Here is an 18456-nt window from a genome sequence, read left to right as displayed (position 1 = left end):
CAAGGAAGGGAGATTAACCTATGAATGGGCGCCATTCGAAGACTCCACCAAGAGATGAGATGAGACTGGTGCAAGAGACGGGACATTCAGAGTACTATGTAGACAGTGGGGTGGGAGAGAGTAAATCAGCCTCCAGGGTTTTCTGTGGGGTTTAAGCAAATTTTATATTTTGGCCACAGTGAACTTCTCGTTATACACACACACACACACACACACACCGTGGTATTTCCCATTCCTGGCCTTTGCTTCCTGCTGTTTTCACTGCTTGGGTTGCTCTGGATTCTTCTTCACTTGGCTGCCTCAGTGTGAGTAATTTCCTATCATTTCTACTAGTAAACCTTCCCTGCCCTCTTCCTCTCTCTTCTGATGCCAAGTTATGTACTTCCTCAGCACTTCCTCTGGACCACATATGGCTTGACTTTAGATTTCCCATGTCGTGATCAGATTGTCTGTTACACGTATCTCTCCGGCAAGACTCAACGTTCGGAGGACAGGAACCGTGTCTCATTCATTTTTAATCACCTTCTCTCCACTTATCACAGAATCTGGTACATCACAGCACCTTGATAAATGTTTGTTGAAAACCAAACAGAACGAAAGCAAGGCAGCAGGATTTGCTAAAGGGATGGCAAGCAGCTCTCCTAATTAACTCGACAAATATTCTATTTGTCCTACCAGACACTGCCAGGAGCTGGGGAGAGTAGCGAGCAAGAGAGGCACCAGGCCTGTGCCCGTGGAGCCTATAGTTTGCCATCAGGTGGGTGGCATGCAGAGTGTGAAGGCCAGGGAATAGGGATGCCCTGGGACGGCTGCCTGGGGCCAGGTCCCAAAGGGTCTTACATGCCAAGCTAAGAAACCAAAATGCAGTACTGGGGAGTGGGCAGGAAGGCTGCCAGGGCAAAAAAATCTCTGAGCTAGTTTCCTCGATGGGACAGGTCAGGGTGCTCATTGTCCTGTCCTAGTGCTTCTCCCCAGGGCTTGAGTGCACTTTCTCTCTTCTCCCCAGTGACTTGGGGCCACACTCACCCATGGGCACAATGATCCCAATGACAGCAGCAGTAACTGTTGAGCCCATCTTGCCACCTTCGTTCCCATCTGCAAAACACAAATGTGCAGAATGATGCTCCATCACGGTGAGCCCAAGTCCTTGCTGGCCTCAAGCTGAAAAAACTCCCCAACTGCTTCTTGTCCCCATTCCAGAGAGATGATCCTGGCTCATGCCTAACAATTCAGTCTTCCCAGATCCTATCAAAACTGCCCTGAGGTGAGCAGGACAGATGTCATCTTCATTTCACACATAGGGAAGCAGAGTCTTCCTGGGTTCTGGGGACTCACAGAGAAGCAGCAGAGCTAAGACCCAAAGCTGGGATTTGTGCCCCATGTCCCTCACCCTTCTCATGGGACCACAGTGCTAGGAAGCTGCGGGATGTGCTTGGCCAAGTGAACACTGTGGTCTCCATGCTGCTGACAGATCGAGGCAAATGCCTTTTCCAGCCAGGAGCTAGTGCCTGTCTCTATTGTTTGGATAGTCCATCTGTCCACCTGGATTCTCAGCTTATTTTCAACAAATAATTAAAATGGGATGCAATATAATGTAGTGGAATCAACAGCACAGGCTCCTGGGGTCAGACACCCTAGGTTCAAATCCCTACTCTCCACCTCACTACTTGCATGGGCAAGTTACCCACCTCCTGGGGACACTGCAAAGGTCAAGTGAGACAATTCACATAGAATGCTTACTTAGCCCAGTGCCTGGCACAGCCTTGCCTGGCTCAAAGGGGGTTGTTTCAAGGCCTAAGTAAAGTATACAAAAGCACATTCTACACTGGAAAGTGCTCAGCAAATGTACCATATTTTCAAAGTGTGTTGCACCATCCTTCCCAGTCTTACAACCATCTTTACGATAACATCTGTATAGCACTTTTTAGTTTAAAAAGCTGTTTTCCTGGATGTTCACGACAGCCCCCTGAGGCATGAAGAGGAACTGCCAGTGACATTCACTCCAGGAGGGCAGGTGATTGCTGTGGCAATGGCCCGGATACCGTCCTCACGGCATACCTGTTTCTCTGCATTACTCTCGGGCAACCTAAGTGGTAGGGGGAGCAAAGGGGGACACTGTGGCAGGGCCGCACCCCATTGCTCACGAGCACGCACTGGACAGCGAGAGTCAGGCCCAGAGCAGCAGGGAACCAGCGGGGAGACTCCATGCTCGGAGGCTCTGCCCCAGATGAGAGGACCCAGAGCTCATCCACGTGCCACCTGCCTCTCCAGACTTCGAGGCAAGTGCTCAGCTCTGGAAAGCCAGCTTCTGCAGGCAAGATAGGCCCGATGAGAAAAGTGCTGCCAAGCTGCTTGGTTTCTGGGCCACATGTGGGAAAAAATTTAAAAGGTGGTTTATCTTCTTAGGGGAAGTCCCCTTGGCAGGTGACTCAATTAAAAAGGTATCTGCTGGCTAATGAGACAGAACATTCCTAGCAGTGACAATTACTGCTCCTGATGATTTAATAAGTGCTGAGCTTAATTATTTTCATGCCGGGGTTTGGAAAGCGGGCCTAGCAGACCACAGTGATGGATATTACTATCTGGGAACCTGCAGAGGGGGCTAAGAACCGACACCAGAGCTTCTGAGGTCCACAGATTAGAGGGACACCCTGCGACACACCCATCAGCACTGCGTGAACCCCGGCACAGGCCCAGCAGCTGTGTATGTGAGCACTTCTGTTTACACTCCTCCTCAGTCTCTCCAGGCAATCTTGTGAAGCAGGTGGGAGAAGGGTAATTACCATTCCCTCTTGTAGGTGAAGAAACTGAGGCTCAGAGATGGGAAGTAGCTTCCCACAAGACCCTCTACAGGTTAGGGGCACCCGAGACTCCTGAATTATAGAAGGGCACCTCTACCTGCTTCTTCAGGGATTCTGCTCTGGTATGATCTCTTCTTCCACAAATCCACCCACCCCAGCCCCATCCTGGCTTCCCAAAGGCCCCCTCCCATGCCTTGGAAGAATGTGGAACTCAGTTCCTTACAGTGCTGGGAGTGGTTGCTGGTCCCAGGGCTTGGGGTAGATGGCTTGATGCTGGGAGTCCTGGGGACACTAACTGAGCTCGGGACCACAGCTGCCAGGCTTGGCGTCTCTGTGCTGTGGTTCTGGTAGGTGAGGCTGTGGACGGTGGTCCCAGGGGCTCTCGTGGTGTCGGCTAGTGTCCTCGCTGTGGTAGGAGCTAACGTCGTGGTTGAGGTAGATTGAGGTGCTGGAGAGGAAATGCCACAGAGGTCACTCGGACAGAGTATTCTATCGCTTTATGCCTAACTTATTGCCTCTACGAATTATACTTATAAACTCCTCCTCATGGCTCAGCTCAAATGCCACTTTTGGGAAGGCTTCCCTAAACCTCCTGAATAGGCTCCGACTTTTCCTTTAGCTGAATCCCAAGCACTTTGTGTTTATACTGCACAGTGACTTGATTAAGACAAGTCATTAAAACAAGGCTATAGAATCAGGTGTGGGCAAGACCACTGTAAAGACCGGGAGAAGGGGAAATCAGATAAATCTAGAAGGATTTTACATGCCTATTGTTACACACTGCTAGATTTAAATTCTCACTCCACTTTAAGCGACTGAACCTGGAAATCACAACAATCTCAAACAAAAGGTCTTGACTTTTGATCAAGACTAGACAATGAATATAAACTTATACGGTTGAAGTATGAACTATTAGTCCCAATCATATCACAAAAAGGCTTCTGTGTACTGTGTTAAAGTGTACTTGAGGAATAGGTAAGCTCGAGGTCACCTGCACAGAAACAATAACCAAAGCCATAGGGATCAAGGGTTCTTAATTTTAGGTCTTCAAGGGCTCCAGAAACACCCTGAAACTGAATTTAAAATGTTGTATGTATACATGTGTTTCTCTTGGAAGTGAGAAGAGAAAGCCTGGGAAGGGCTGGAGACACCAGCATTCCAGGAAGGTAAAGAAGGCAATAAGCATCCAGAACAGACAGATAAAAACCGGGAGCCTATGTCACCCCAGAAGCCAAGAGAGTAGATTTTAGCAGGAAGGGGGCCAGACCCCTGGTAGGTCTGCATACCTCGGTAGCACCTCTTCATGTCTGGGCCCAGCCACATCGTGTCAGGACAGGCACATGTGTACTTGGGAGACAGGCTGGAGATCTGAGGAGCAGGAAGGCACAGGTACTCACAGCCTCCATTGGGCTGGGCACTTAGCTCACAGGCATCTGCAGCTAATGGCAGAGAGAGAGAGAGAGAGTTGGAGCAAAGATGAGACACCAAGTTGTCCTTCTCCCAAGGAGGGAGGCTCTTCTCACTCTGCTGGCTCAGACGGCTTCCTCCACCACTGTTACTGGTACCTGATGTTTTACCTCTCCCCACCACTTTCTTTCTTTCTTTTTAAGATTTTATTTATTTATTCATGAAAGACACACACATAGATAAAGAGAGAGAGAGAGAGAGAGAGAGAGGCAGAGACACAGGCAGAGGGAGAAGCAGGCTCCATGCAGGGAGCCCAACGCGGGACTCAATCCCCAGTCTCTAGGATCAGGCCCTGGGCCGAAGGCAGGCGCTAAACCGCTGAGCCACCCAGGGATTCCCCCCACCCCCCACCGCTTTCGTTCAATCTGACGGCAGCTCTGAGAGGCGGCTGTATGCCCCAGACTCTCAGACAAAACACCCCTAGGCTCAAAAACCACAGATTGATCAGAGTTATAACTCCAAAAATTTTACAGATGGAATTTACCCTGAGGTCTGCTGGGCTCCAAAGTCTATGTTTCCCCCTATGCCACATGCCACATCTCTTTCTTATTTAAATTTCTATATCTAGAATCAGGCACCAAGCTCATCTCCTTGCTCCCCTGTGCTTTCCCACCGGCACCCTGGCCACAGCTGAGTGACAGGTAGACTCAGCATTAGATCCTGGCGCACCCCAGTAGCAGGATTCCCAGCTTCTGGTCCCAACCCACGAGCTGGACTGCTACAAGGCCCCGGGGTACATTTGCTGATACTGCTGCAAAATGAGCACACATAATAAATGAGAGGCGACGTGCTCCCTCGGGGCAGAAGGAGCTCTTGGGATCAGACAGACCTGAGCCTGGGTTTTAGCTCTGTCTGTTTACCTCCCTGAGCCAACTTTCCTTTACTTTCTCAAGGAGAAAACTAATAACCGCTCTTTGTAGGCACAAAGAGGAGTCTATATGGCTTCTATCTCCAGCCTTATTTCACCAAGAGCTGAAGGAAATGAGATAAAACGTGTGACAGCAAAGCACTGTACCAACGAGAGGGGGCTGCAGCTAGATCCCTCGGGTGCTGGGACATCGCGTCACACCAACGTGTGCACAGCCTGACTAGTGCAGGGAGAGGACGTGGGCAGGGGACCTGGGGCCACGGAAGGCTCACCTTTGGGCTGCTTCAGCTCATGGAAGATGACAATGTCATGTGGGTTATTGAGGTTCTCAGCTAAGACGGAGATTTCCAGGCCGTTGAGCCGATTTGCACTGAAAATAGCCTCATTCTCCAGGTCTGTCCAGAACACCTTGTCCTGTGGGGTACAGAGGCAGAGGATGGGAGGCCTAGAGCCCACACCCATGACCTCAATCTGAGGGCTCAGCCCCAAACCATAGTCAGAGGAACTGCCCCAACATCTCCCCTGATCTCCCCTCATCCACAGATTCACAGGAAGGGGGGCTCTCAGCCTCGAATCTGTGGCACAGACCCCGGTTTCCTTCTGTCACAGATGGTTATCTGTGGATTCTGTGCTTTGGCCTGAAGCCTGCTCATTAACCCTGAGCTAAGCCTGCTTCCCCGAGTCCAGCAGAAACCCAGGGTTGGATCTCGCCAGTTGTTACCATTACTAGGCCTGGGACCGAGACTGGAAGGGAGGTATGAACCACAGAGGACTATTCTCTGTTGGGTCCCCCTACAGCCTCTGGGTATACACATGTCTGCATCTAGTCCATACAGGCCCACAGGTACATCCGTGGGCAAACTCACAACTACAGGTTTAATCATGCAGCTTCGTGCACAGGTCTGGACACACACCCATGTGTTCATACACACACAGAAAAGCATACTTGTACCGAAATGACACTTAACCAAGTACTGGTATACATATTTACATATTCACAAGCACCAGCACATATAGAAATGCACACTTTATGTATACACATGCACACATACTTTACACGTACATGCCACGTATATGCACAAGCACACACACGTGTCTGAACACACCTGTCTGTCGAAGCAGGGGCTGCACTTGGAGGTGGGGCTTTGCCCACAATTTCAGAGCAGTGCTGAGTGTGTCACTCCAAGTTAATATTGCCAATGCCCACCACAGACCACTGTCCCCTTGCTTTCCCTCCCCTTGGGGGCAGAGTGAGTACAGGGGAAGAGATAGATATGTTAGACCTTGGTTGGTTCTGGCTTCCTCCTTCCCCAAAGAGAAAGGTTGTCAGGGTCAGAACACAGGCACGGGAGGGTCTGGCCTCTCCTCCCTCTGAGGAGCTCTGTGAGGACCGGACCGAGCTGATGTCCAATTCACTTCTACGACCTCATGCTCCAGCCACGGTTAGTGGGAGTATGCGGAACTGAATAGCGTCTCTCAGGCTACTTTCAACAGGAGATTCTAAGGAAATATATGTTCCTTCTTCCCTCCCTCCCTTTATTGGATTCCTCCTGTACAGGGGGTACAGTGCCAGGTGCTAAAGGTACAGAGAGGAACACACGCAGTCCAGCAACTTACCTGTGAGAAGTGCTCTGAAAGGGGTCTTGGGAAGGAAGCACAAGACAACAGGCTGCAAAGCCTCAGTTTGCAGACATACAAGTCACCTGGCTTCCCTGTCCCTTTGTCTCCATTTGGACAAATCTCAGAGAGCCACCCTCTTTGAATGAGCCTTTCCTAGGCTTTGGCTTCCTGATTGGGTAGTGTCCCCCCTCCTGGGGCTCACCTCAAACACAGCTATCCCAAAAGGGTGGCTCAGGAAGTCAGGGGAGGAAATTAGCATCTTCCTGTTGCCTCCACTGAGGTCGATGCTGGAGAGCTGGTGAAGCTTGGAGTCTACCCAGTACAAGCGCTGGTTCAGCAAATCTTAGGGAGGAACACAGGAACAGGGCATCAGGTCTTGAGTTCAGGACCTCAACCAGGATCTCTGCTCCCCTGTGTCCACTTCCCTACCCACATATCCAGGCCAGGCCTCACAAAGAGGCCAGCCTGGGCAACCATCCACAAATACAGGCACCGGCACTGTAAGGGGATCTAAAACAGGAGCCATGGAGCTCCAGATGATAGTCAGGACCAGGTCGCAGGACAGGCCCCCAACCTAGGGAAGGCAGGGCTCACCCAGGGTGATTCCATTGGGCCATTCAATGTTGTCTGATACCAGTGTTTGCCGGTCCACACCGTTGAGCCCAGACTTCTCGATCTTGGCTTGATACCCCCAGTCAGACCAATACATGAACCTAATAAAAGAAGAACTCAATTGGGCTTTTTGTCCGCACCCAGGGTGTGGGTGGTCTGGGTCACAGGGCTCAATGACCCATTGAATGTTGAAGATTATACTCAGTGGGGACTGGGAGGGCCTCTGAAATCCATTGGAACCATCAAATCTAAGAGTTAGCAGGTGCGTTAACTTCCCCTCATCTGAAAGCCTGGGGAAGCCGGGACCCCGAGAGTCCCCCCAGCCTCAGCTGAACAGCCTCTGAGCCCCTCTCTCCCACTCTGGCAGCTTTAATCAGAGCCCTAGAGGCCAGAGCAGGAAAGGCCCCCATCAACCCTCTTTTACTCTCCTGGTCTACAAAGGAGAAAGTGGCCAGCTTACCCAGGGTCATGCAGCGAGAACTCAGCCCAGGGTTTCTCTCTCGTCTTTCTTAAATATTTATTGAGTACCTACTATGTGCCAGGCACTGAGCTAAAAGGTTTCACCTCATGTACTGAGAATGTAGCATCCCTGGTCCGTTAATCCCATTCCCTATAGAGCAGGCAAATGAACTCTCAGAAACCGAAATAAGTTGTCACTCTCTAGTGTTTAAACTTCATGGTGGCTTCTCCTATTGCCCTTAAAATAAAATTACAAATCCTTCCCATGGCTGACAAAGCTCTGCCTGCCCAGGCCTCTGGCAGCCCCTTTGGGGCTGCCACCACTCTACCCTTCCAAACCCCACGCGTGCCCCAGGGGGCTCCAGGGCACCAAGCCTTTGTCAGACAGAGCTTTGTCTTCATAGAGCCTCAGGTCACCACCCATCCCGGGGCAACCTCCCAGTGTGAACGTCTCTGCAGTACAGGATCCTACTCTGTAAGTAAGTGTGCCTGTTACTGGCCCTTGCCTTCCTAGCACTCATACAATCAGTTATTTATATGTGCTTTTGGAGAGTTTGGTGTATTTTACCGTCTATTTTCCCCACTAGTCTAAGCTCCACCGGGGGCAGGCTCATCTGTCTTGTTCCCCATTGTATACCTGGCAGGTAGCTCATGTGAGACACAGAAAGAGATGCTGATTTAATATTAATTGGACAATGTATGTTCTCATTCGAGCCTTATAACAGCCCCAGGACAGTGTAATTATTAGCCCCATTTTATAGATGAGTAAATTGTGGCTCAAGGAGTTGACTTCCCTCAGATCTCACTGTTACTACGTAGTGAAGCAGCCAGCCTTCAAATTTAAATACAAAGTCAAGCTGAGGGGGATGCCTGGGTGGCTCAGCGGTTGGGCGCCTGCCTTCGGCCCAGGGCAAGATCCTGGGATCCAGGATTAAGTCCTGCATTAAGGAGAAGCAGGCTCTCTCCTTCTGCCTGTGTCTCTGCCTCTCTGTCTCTCTCATGAATAAATAAATCTTTAAAATAAGAAAAAAAAAACCCAAAGTCAAGCCGAATGGTGGGCTTAACTCTCCCCAAAACTGCCTCTGCTGAAACCTAGTGTCAAGCCAAGGCTGACTTGGAGCTGGGGAGCTGAGTAGTTATGCTGGCTACCCTCTGTTAGCCACTTTGGAGCCACTCTCGACCCATTCTGCTCTGCACACCAAAACACTGACCCACATGTGAGCCACATCAACGGGCTTGGCTCCCTGGCCTTCTGGCTTCCAGCTGCATTCAACAAAATGTTTGAGCAGAAGGGAGAGGCTAAGGTCAGGATGTTTGTTCCAGGCTCCTCTCTACAAAGCTGCCTCTGGCTGGCTGCTACTCTGAAGGTGACCACCTTTCCTTCCTGACCCGGGTACGCCTACACTGTTAGGGACAGAGCATTAGACCTCACCCACTCCTCTGTAACTAGTCCCTTCGTCAGACCCTCCTCAAATGACCTTTTTTTTTTTAAGATTTTATTTATTTATTCATAGAGACAGAGAGAGAGAGAGGCAGAGGGAGAAGCAGGCATCATACAGAGATGCCTGACGTGGGACTCGATCCAGGGTCCCCAAGGATCACGCCCTGGACTGCAGGCAGCGCTAAACCACTGCGCCACCGGGGCTGCCCTCCTCAAATGATCTTAACTTGGGTGTGCGGTGGGTTTCCCGCTGGGACTAGGACTTCAGATGGGCTAGGTATAACCATGTGTGGGGGGACACAGGGAGCAGGGCGGAAGTGGGGGTTAAGTGAGCCGACTCAGCACCATTGGGGGCCTGGCCCTGGGCTGGGTACACCTAGGCATGATCATTAAAGCACAGCTGTCACAGTCACCACCCAAGGCCTCACACATTCAGGGGCCACCCTGCCCCCAGCAGCCCTCACTGGAAGAAGAGGGGTTTCCTATCCCTATTTCACAACTAAAGAAACAATAACAGGAAGAAGCTGGTGATCCTGACACACTTAATATGACTTCCTGGGACATCCCTGCTGAGGAAGGGAGGGAGGAGGCCTGCTCTGTTCAGAGTCCCTACCCCCAAAATGGAGGTGTGGCCAGAGCAGGGCAGCCTGGATGGTGAGAGGCCCAGAGACTGTGGGCACAGGGGTGGGGAGCCTGCAGCACAGCAGACCTAGTGATCTTGGTCCTCAGGTATTACTGGTGTCCTGCAGGGCAGGGGGTAACATGCTTGATGGGACTCCAGAGGCCAATGGAGACCGTCAAAGTTAGGCAGATTTGGGAATATAAGGGAAAAAAATAATCCTAAACATTCTCTATGGGCAGAACTGCATTGAAACGAAACGGCCCCTATAGGAAGTAATGAGCTCCGTGTCTCTGGGAGTGTGGGAGCAGCCACCAGATGCCCACCTGCAGCAGACGGCGGCCCGAGGAAAGGTTTCCTGCCCCAGGTGCTTCTACTAGGAATCTCTAGAGCCCGACTCTGCTCTGAGATGCACTGATCCTATGACATGATGAATGAGCAGCAGAGTCCAGGAGAACCCTGGTGACTATACCCAAAGAAGGGTTAACAATCTGGGGGGGCCCACATGGTCTGTCTTGGGCTGCCTCAGTGGCCCGGGACCTTCCGAAGTCCTCAGATAGCTCTGATGACAGACACCTGGGGCCTGAGTGCCTACAGTGAGAATCTGAAGTTTGGGTCAGACACTCACCCTCTCAGGGGGTCGACCGCGATGGCCCGGGGCTCACTGAGGTCACGGCTGAAGAGAGTGCATCGGCGAGCGCCATCCATCGTGGCCACGGAGATGGTCTTGTTGCCGGAGTCCGTCCAGTAGATGTGCTTATGGACCCAGTCCACCGCCAGGCCCTCTGGAGAGTGCAGCTGCTCATCCACGAGGACCTCCTGCTCTGCTGGATCGCTGGCCTTGTCCATGTAGGCGCTAAGAGCAACCAAAGCTGGCCATGGGTCCATCTGGAGCTGCCTGGGAACCCTTTCCCCCTCTCTCTCCTCTCTAGGATATGGCCGTGGATTCTGGAGGAACTTGGCTAGTTTCTATCCCACACATTCCCTGGGCCACCCGGGGTTGGCCTGAATCAGCCACGGCCTCTAGCCTGGAGGAGCCCATTTTAGTGGGGACAGGAATTACTAGCCAGGTAATCAGAGCACAATGTGGTTACAGAAAGCATCAGATACTACAGCAGCCGAGAAGGGGAAACCCCATTATCCTGGAAGGCTGGAGAAGGCTCCGTAGTGAGTCCTGAAAGACTGGTCATGAGGAGCACAAGGGACAGAAAGCAGAAGGGACAGCACATGCAAGTGCCCAGAGGTATATATTCTGGAATCCTGAGGTACTGGGCAGGGGCAAGTGCAGGCAGGGGCCGCACCCTGGCAGGCTCTGCAGGACGTGCTAAGCAGCCAGATTTTATTCTGGAGGGAGTAACCGGACAGGTAAGAGGACATGGTCGGACAGGCATGTGGGATCATGGACCCTGATACGCTAGAGGGGAGGGGATGAAGACAGGGAGATGGGCCAGGCGCCATGACAGCATCCGGGTGAGAGATGAAGGGAGTCTGTGCCAGCAAGAACGGAAGAAGGGGCTGAGCTGCTTCTAGCTGCTGAGCACTAGCTGCTTCTACGAGTGAGTGTAAACTGAGTATGTCTGTGCGTTCAGGGTGTGCTATGCGTCTAGTTGTCAGTGAGTACCACCCTATAGATCTGCCTCCATCCCTCCATCCCTCCCTCCCTCCCTCCCTCCCTCCATCCCTCCTTCCATCCCATTGTTCTTTCAACAGTCTACCCTGTGCTTGGTCATTGGCAGTCCTGCCAGGTGGATCTCAGGACACAGAAAGGACATAACATCAAAACAGGTGCCTGGACATGCAGGGAGGCAGGCTTGTGGCATTTGAGAAAAACCTACGAGAGGACCTCCTCATGTGTGTGAGGGGCCTGTGGAGAGCCAAAGTCCACCAACTATGGCATCAGACAAAGTAAGGGCTGGACTGGAGGTAGTGCCATCCAGAAAGAGTTCCCAGACACCCCAGATTGGGTAAGAGGCCCCCTCTGTCCTTTACCCTCAGGATTAGCATAATGAACATCACTCTGTCAGGAGTGCAATCCTCCAGGCAGGACCACATCCAAGTCATCTTGGACTGGGTCATCCTGAGTCATCCCCAGGATCCCATACACAGGTATGTGAGCTGCTCTAGAAGTCCTTTCTGGCCGGTGGAACATTTCCTGTCCTGCACTGCCCACTGGGTCACCAGGGGCCAGTCAGAGCCCAGGTGTCAGAGCCCAAGCTGCTCTCCCAACAGGGCTCTCAGCCGAGGCCAGCCCAGGGGCAGGAGGAGTTCTGGCAGTTCCATCCACTGTGATCCCGCGTCCTTTCCCAAGTCCCCGTCTGTCCTGGGGGACCCTGGAGGCAGAGAGGGGACAGAGGCCACCCTTCCTCTTCTCCTCTCAGGCCCCTCCCCTGCCCAGGCCTGGCTGCAGGATACCTGCCCCTGCTCACCTATAGATCTTGCGGTAGGAGAGGTCACACCAGTAGATGCGATTGGTGGCAACTTCAACATCCAGCGCCACAACGTTCTTGAGCATGGGGATGAGGCGCGAGTAGTCTCGCTTCACCAGGTCTATCCTCCGCACTTCATGCCGGTTGGTGAAGATCAGGGAGGGGCTTTTGCCAGCTGCCATGCAGGATGGTTGAGAGAAAGGGTCAGTGCAAAAGGCGGGGCTCTACCCCTGGCTAGCTTGGGTGAGGATGCCTCGTTTCCCTATAATATAGGAGTGATAATTCCTAACTCACAGCTTAAAGGAGCAGATGAAAAATGGGTATAAAAAGTAAGGTACAAAGTACCACGCATAACAGAAGGATTTTTATTCTTTTTATTAGACACAAACACCCCCCACATCCTTTATGACTCCCCGTTTCCTCTTTAGGCTTACACTGAAGGCCTTCTGTGGTGTGACCCCGAGCTCCTGGTCTGGCCTCGTCACTCACCCCTAACACACCTTGACTCCAGCCACCAGACCACCTATTATGACCCAGCCGCAGCAGAGCTTGGCTGCCTCACGCCTCTGCTCAAGGAGTCCCCTCGCCCTAGAATGCAATGCTCCCTAACGCCCCTGCTTAGGGTCCCACTGCGACAGTTCAAGAAGGAGAAACAGGAGCATTAAGTGTTTTAGAAAGGGCCTGAGGCTACAGTGTAAGGACAAACATCAGAACTAGGGTGATTTAAAAGAGGAGACTCAGTCTCAGACTCTTCTCCCTGAAGCCGGAGTCTGTAGTCTATGCGGAATGTGTCTGGGGAAACGGCAAGGGATGAAGCTGCAGAGGCTGGCAGGGGCCAGATCGGGAAGGGTCCTGTGAGCTGGGTGTAGAGTTTGCCCTTGACTCTGAAACAGCAGCAGGGACGGGACAGTGGAGACAATACACAGCTGCCCACGCACACACAAAACCCACTTTTAGGAAGATCACTAGTGACCCTGACATTCCTGGCTACTCAATACAAGGGTCACTATCCCAGAGGCTGATGAGAGACTAGCACTTAACTCCGGCTGCCACTCCCACAGCCCGTTTTTAGATTACCGGGCCACTCTCAAGTACCGACACCTGTACCTGGTGCTGCCTGGGCCTTCTCCCTCTGTGTTGCACCTGGTCCCTGTCACTATGCATCTGTGCCAGGCTAATGAGTTCCCTGGGGGCCAGGAAGGACCAGCGCAGAGCCCTGTGGGCCTGGGCCTGTGACCTGTGTGTTGTGATGAGGAGGACGTGGTACCAGCAGAGAGTCCAGAAAAACAGAGCTCTGGGTACAGAAGGGGAAAGAAGGAAAGCCGACCTCAAAGACCTGCCATTCTTGTCACCCCCAAACGAGAGCAGTGGCACCAACCTTCAGAAGGCAGGAGCTGGTTTACGGGGTATCTTGGGGAGACCTCCACTGAGAGCCGTCTGTGACAGGAACCCAGCATGTGGATGACTGGGGTTTTTGTGTGACTGCACTTTGGAAGCTCATCTGCAGGGGCTTGGATTACATGGCAGGTGTGTGCTGTCTCCACTGCATGTATATAATCCGTGTTGTGGGTTACATGCATCCCACACAGGGAGGGCTGGGAGGGGAGAACAAGCCTCATGTGACACACGATGTGCTCATGTCCATGTCGCCTCTTGTGCAGTTGGGGCAGCACGGTTTTGGGTTTGCAGAGTGCGCGTCCATTACCGTGGCTGCTGTCCTGGTATAGTCTGCACACCGGGCATTGTATTCGGACATCTGAACTCCAGACTCATATGTCCAACTGCCTCCTCACGACTTCCACTCGGGTGGTGGTCTAGACAGCTTTCTCAGACTTACCATGCCCAAATCAACCTACTATTCCCCCAAACCTGCTCCTCTCACCATCTTTCCAGCTCCATAAATAGCAATCCTGTTTTCCCAAAAACCTTGCAGTAATCTTTGGCTCTTTTTTTTTCTCTCTCTCTCACATCCTTGCATTCAATGGATATGTGAATCCTGTGGCTTCAAAAGAAGTCCTGACGTTCAAAGTTATGTCGAGTCTGTCTGCTTCTCACGATTTGCACTGCGACACCCTGGTCCAAGCCACCCTCACTCCTTCTGGGTTATAGCAAAAACTTCTTACATGGTTTCCTGCTTCCTACCCTGACCCCTCAGAGTCTCCTCCCAGCACAGCAGCCAGAAGGAGCCTATGGAAATGTAAGGCACACCATGTCCCTCCTCCACTCAAAACCTTCCAAGGCTCCCCACTGACTGGGAGTGAAATGGAGAGTCAGCGCTTAGGATAGTCCAGAAGGCCTCTGTGATGTGCCCGAAGTCACCTCTCTGACTTCATCTCCTATGCTCCTCGCTCTAGCTAGGCCATTATCTGAACTCACCACACATGCTCCTGCCTCAGGGCCTTTGCACTTTCTGCTCCTTTGGCCTGAAATGTGGTTCCTGCAGATAAACGCATGGCTCCTTCCTTTACCTCCTTCATGTCTTGACTCAAACATTACCTTCTCAGGAAGGTGAGGCTTCCCTGACCACTCTAAAACTGTAGCCCTGTCTGCCCTCCTGCAATGCCCTCTCCCCTTCCCCACTTTCTACTCCTCCTAAGCCATTATCACCATCTGCCAGGCTCTGTTTTTTTGTGTTTTTGTTTTTGTTTTTTTAAGATTTTATTATTTAGGGACTCCTGGGTGGCTCAGCAGTTAAACGTCTGCCTTCAACTCGGGGCGTGATCCTGGGGTCCCAGGATGGAGTCCCACATCAGGCTCCTTGCATGAAGCCTGCTTCTTCCTCTGCCTATATCTCTGCCTCTCTGTGTCTCCCATGAATAAAATAAAATCTTTTAAAAAATAAATACAAATAAAAAAACTTTAAAAAGACTTTATTATTTATTTGAGATAGTAAGAGAGAGCATGAGAGTATGAGCTGGGGGGCAGAGGGAGAAGCAGACATCCCCCTGAGCGGGGAGCCTGACATGGGGCTCAATCCCAGGACCCTGGGATCATGACCTGAGTCGAAGGCAGACGCTTCACTGACTGAGCCACCGGGGTACCCTGTATTTTATTTATCAAATTTCTTGTCTGTCCTCCAGCAGGATATGAGTCGCACAAGGGCACACGGGGACCTGTGTCTGCTTTGCTTACTGCTAAATCCCCAGCGCCTAGGACAGTGTCAGGTGTTCAGCATAAAGAATGGAATAGAGTGTATTCAGGTGGCTGAACTGGTCAATGTGCAGGTCTGCGCATGTCATGCTCTCTATGGGGATGACCTGTTCCATGTGCTGTCTGCATGGTCCAGTTTTTGTCCGTACAATGTGTGCGGTGCAGGTGCACCCTCTATGCTATCCTGACTGGCTCTATGTAGGGTCCATGCAGGTGTCAGTGTGTGATGTGTTGTGTGCATGATGTACACTTACAGTCCAAGCATGTGTGCAACCTGCCTTGTGTGTGTATGCATGTGCATGCACAGGTGTGCCCATCTGCTCCTCACAGACGTGGCGACATGTTGCTTTCTGTACCCCTTCGGAGCTGCCCCGTTCCCCCCACCTCGGGGCGCCCATACCAACAGCCTTGCAGTTCTTGGTCAGCGTATCCATCTCATAGCCAGGGTGGCACTCGCACTTAAAGTAGCCCTTGTAGTTGACACAGATCTGGCTGCAGGCATCGGGGTCCTCACACTCGTCAATGTCTGTGAGGAGGAGCACAGGTCAGAACTGGCAGGGGGCTCGGCCTCTGCTTGGGGGTGGGCAGGGGCAGGAGAGGGGAGGGTCTCACCGCCACAGGTCTTCTGGTCCAAGAGCTGGTAGCCTGCTGGACACGTGCACTCAAAGCCGATCTTGAGGTCCGTACATATGTGGGAACAGCCCCCATTGTTGTGCAGACACTCATTCAGTCCTGGGGAGGGACACAGGCTCCTGAGGGTCCCAGAGCCCAGGCTAGGGTGGGGGCAGGACAGGGGCAGGGCTGGGAGCTGAGGTAGAGACTCGGGATGACAGGACCCCCGCAGAGCCCAGATGCTCTCCATCCACACTGAGCTGCAGCCTCATTAACCAGGCGACTGGTCAAGAGGAGGCTCAGAGAGGGGCAGGTCCTTGCTCAAGGCCAGACACAGAGGCAGGGACAGAGTGGGACTCAGGCCCTATGTCTCCCAGGCCAGGACTCTGTCTCCTGGGAGGCTCGAGGCAGTGAGGGCCACCTGAGGCCTTTCCTTCACAAGCACTCGCCTCACAGCTCCTCCTTCCTTGTGACCTCATGGTGCGTGGACCACACCTAACCCTCAGGATGCTTTAAGAACCCCTTCTGAAATGCCCTTGCTTAAACATCTCCAGCCTCAAGGAGCCTCCTTCCCCCTAAGGCAGCTGGCCCCATCTGCAATAGCTCTTTATGAAGCTCTTCCTCATTGGACTGGCCTTCCTGAAGCTTCTGCTCCCACTCCAGCTCTGCCAGGTAGGGTTGGCCAGAGTCTGATGGCTCCCTCAGAAGCTCCTTAAAGGGCTGATTTCTGGTGCCCTGCCATTCAAGTGTCTTCCTCTGGACACATCCCATCTGTCCACATCCCTCCCTGGACAGGGCCCAGAACTTGTCTGCCGCCAGCCAGTCTGAACAACAAAGGCTGTCCCCACTGAGCTTGTGGTTATGTAGGACTCCAAGCTTTATCTACACAGAGCTGCTGCTTGACCACTTCTCTCCTACCATGAAATATGATGTACTGTTATTTCCACCTTCTCCCCTCTCAGCACCTGTCCCTCTTCCTATACTTAGTCACAGGCCTGGTCCCGGGAATACCAACTGCCCCAAGGGCTGAAGGGATGCCAGGAGCTCATCTGCTCTCCCCATCCTCCACTCCCTCGTCCCCTCTGGCAGAGTCCTAAGGGAGGTCAGAGAGGCCAGGACCGAGGCTCACCATGTTCTCACAGCATCTTCTGAACTTTGGAATCACAGGTTAACTCTGCAAGCCAAGAGAAGGTGCCATGCCACCCTTCTACCCACCAGGTTCATGCAATCACCACTCCAGCCAAGCCAAGCAGAGCTGAGAGGAGCCAGCCATGGCCATGCACACAGCTGGTCTGAGCTGCCCACCCAAGGCCATGCACAGCTGTGGGTGCCCCACCTTCAGCCTAAGCCATGCTTAGGGATTATTCCCCATTACCCCTGGGCCTCCTCCTGTTTGCCTGGGATGTTGGTGGAACTGAAAGAACAAGATCACAGCAATCCCATGACTGGAAGGTTTGGGGTGACTGAGATGGGCCCAGCCCTGGGAAGGCCCAGCCACTTGGGGGGCGCTGAGCCAGGACAATTTTGAGGTGGTCTCTGCGGGGCACCACCGCAACACCAGGAATCTTCCATCACTCCACGCCTTCCCTGACCCGTATTATTCCCTCAGGGCTGTCCATCCATCTGCTCACTGCTCAGTCACTATCTCATTCATGCACCCACTCACTGCCCCCCTCCCCCCGCAGGCAGCAGCAATTCAACAGCTGTATGTACCAAGCACTTGACAGACTAGCACGTGTAGGATGGCTCTGAAAAGGGAAAAGGGTTCAGATTTCTCTGAAAGAAGAAAAGCACAGAGTCCTCTAGGGCTGAGGTGCATTGGAGCAAAAGAATGAGCAGTGGGTCTGGACCTTGTTGACCTTGCTCTGGAAGGCCACGGCCGCCAAGGCAGAGAGGCTGAAGGGGATTCCCTGGGCCTTCCCGGTTCTATCTAGCCTGGAAGCGATTCCATTGGATGCCTGCAGGGGATGGAGGGGTGGTGGTCCAGAGGCACCAGGGAAGGAAGGGGAAGGGTCACTTTCCCCAGCACATGCACATATTTGCATGCTCACACACGCCAGTTTACGTGCAGAGGCACCAACAGGCCCATGGGCTCCATAGACACATTCATACAGACACGGGGACACACAGAGACACGAGATGTGGTTCCCTTGCCTTACTAAGAAGAGCCATGGACACAGAGACTGGCCTCTCACCAGCACAGAGACACAAATACATGCATACCTACTTCTCTCAGGTGTGTCATGCAAAAGACCAGAAAGAAGAGATTTAGTAGGTTGGCAGTCCCTGGCTAACTCCAAATCAGGGTGGGGTGGGCAGCCAGACTCAGGTGCTCCCACTTCCTTATCCTCTTTTGTCTAGGCTCCTTCTTCTGGGGCTTT

General features: G+C 52.5%; 1 protein-coding gene across 1 annotated transcript in view; it reads right to left on the bottom strand.

The window, feature by feature from the left end:
• LRP8 (LDL receptor related protein 8) overlaps positions 1–18456 on the bottom strand; it is a 79709-nt gene that overhangs the window by 11000 nt on the left and 50253 nt on the right. Inside the window, 10 exon segments of the mRNA XM_038537492.1 lie at positions 1027–1095; positions 3025–3249; positions 4088–4240; positions 5409–5550; positions 6959–7098; positions 7351–7469; positions 10516–10743; positions 12314–12488; positions 15864–15989; positions 16076–16195. Coding sequence (XP_038393420.1) covers positions 1027–1095; positions 3025–3249; positions 4088–4240; positions 5409–5550; positions 6959–7098; positions 7351–7469; positions 10516–10743; positions 12314–12488; positions 15864–15989; positions 16076–16195 — 1497 coding nt within the window.

Source organism: Canis lupus, chromosome 5, assembly GCF_011100685.1.
Source record: "Canis lupus familiaris isolate Mischka breed German Shepherd chromosome 5, alternate assembly UU_Cfam_GSD_1.0, whole genome shotgun sequence".
Taxonomy (NCBI): domain Eukaryota; kingdom Metazoa; phylum Chordata; class Mammalia; order Carnivora; family Canidae; genus Canis; species Canis lupus.
The sequence above is the reverse complement of the archived record's forward strand: the minus strand, read 5'-3'. Positions and strand labels throughout refer to the sequence as shown.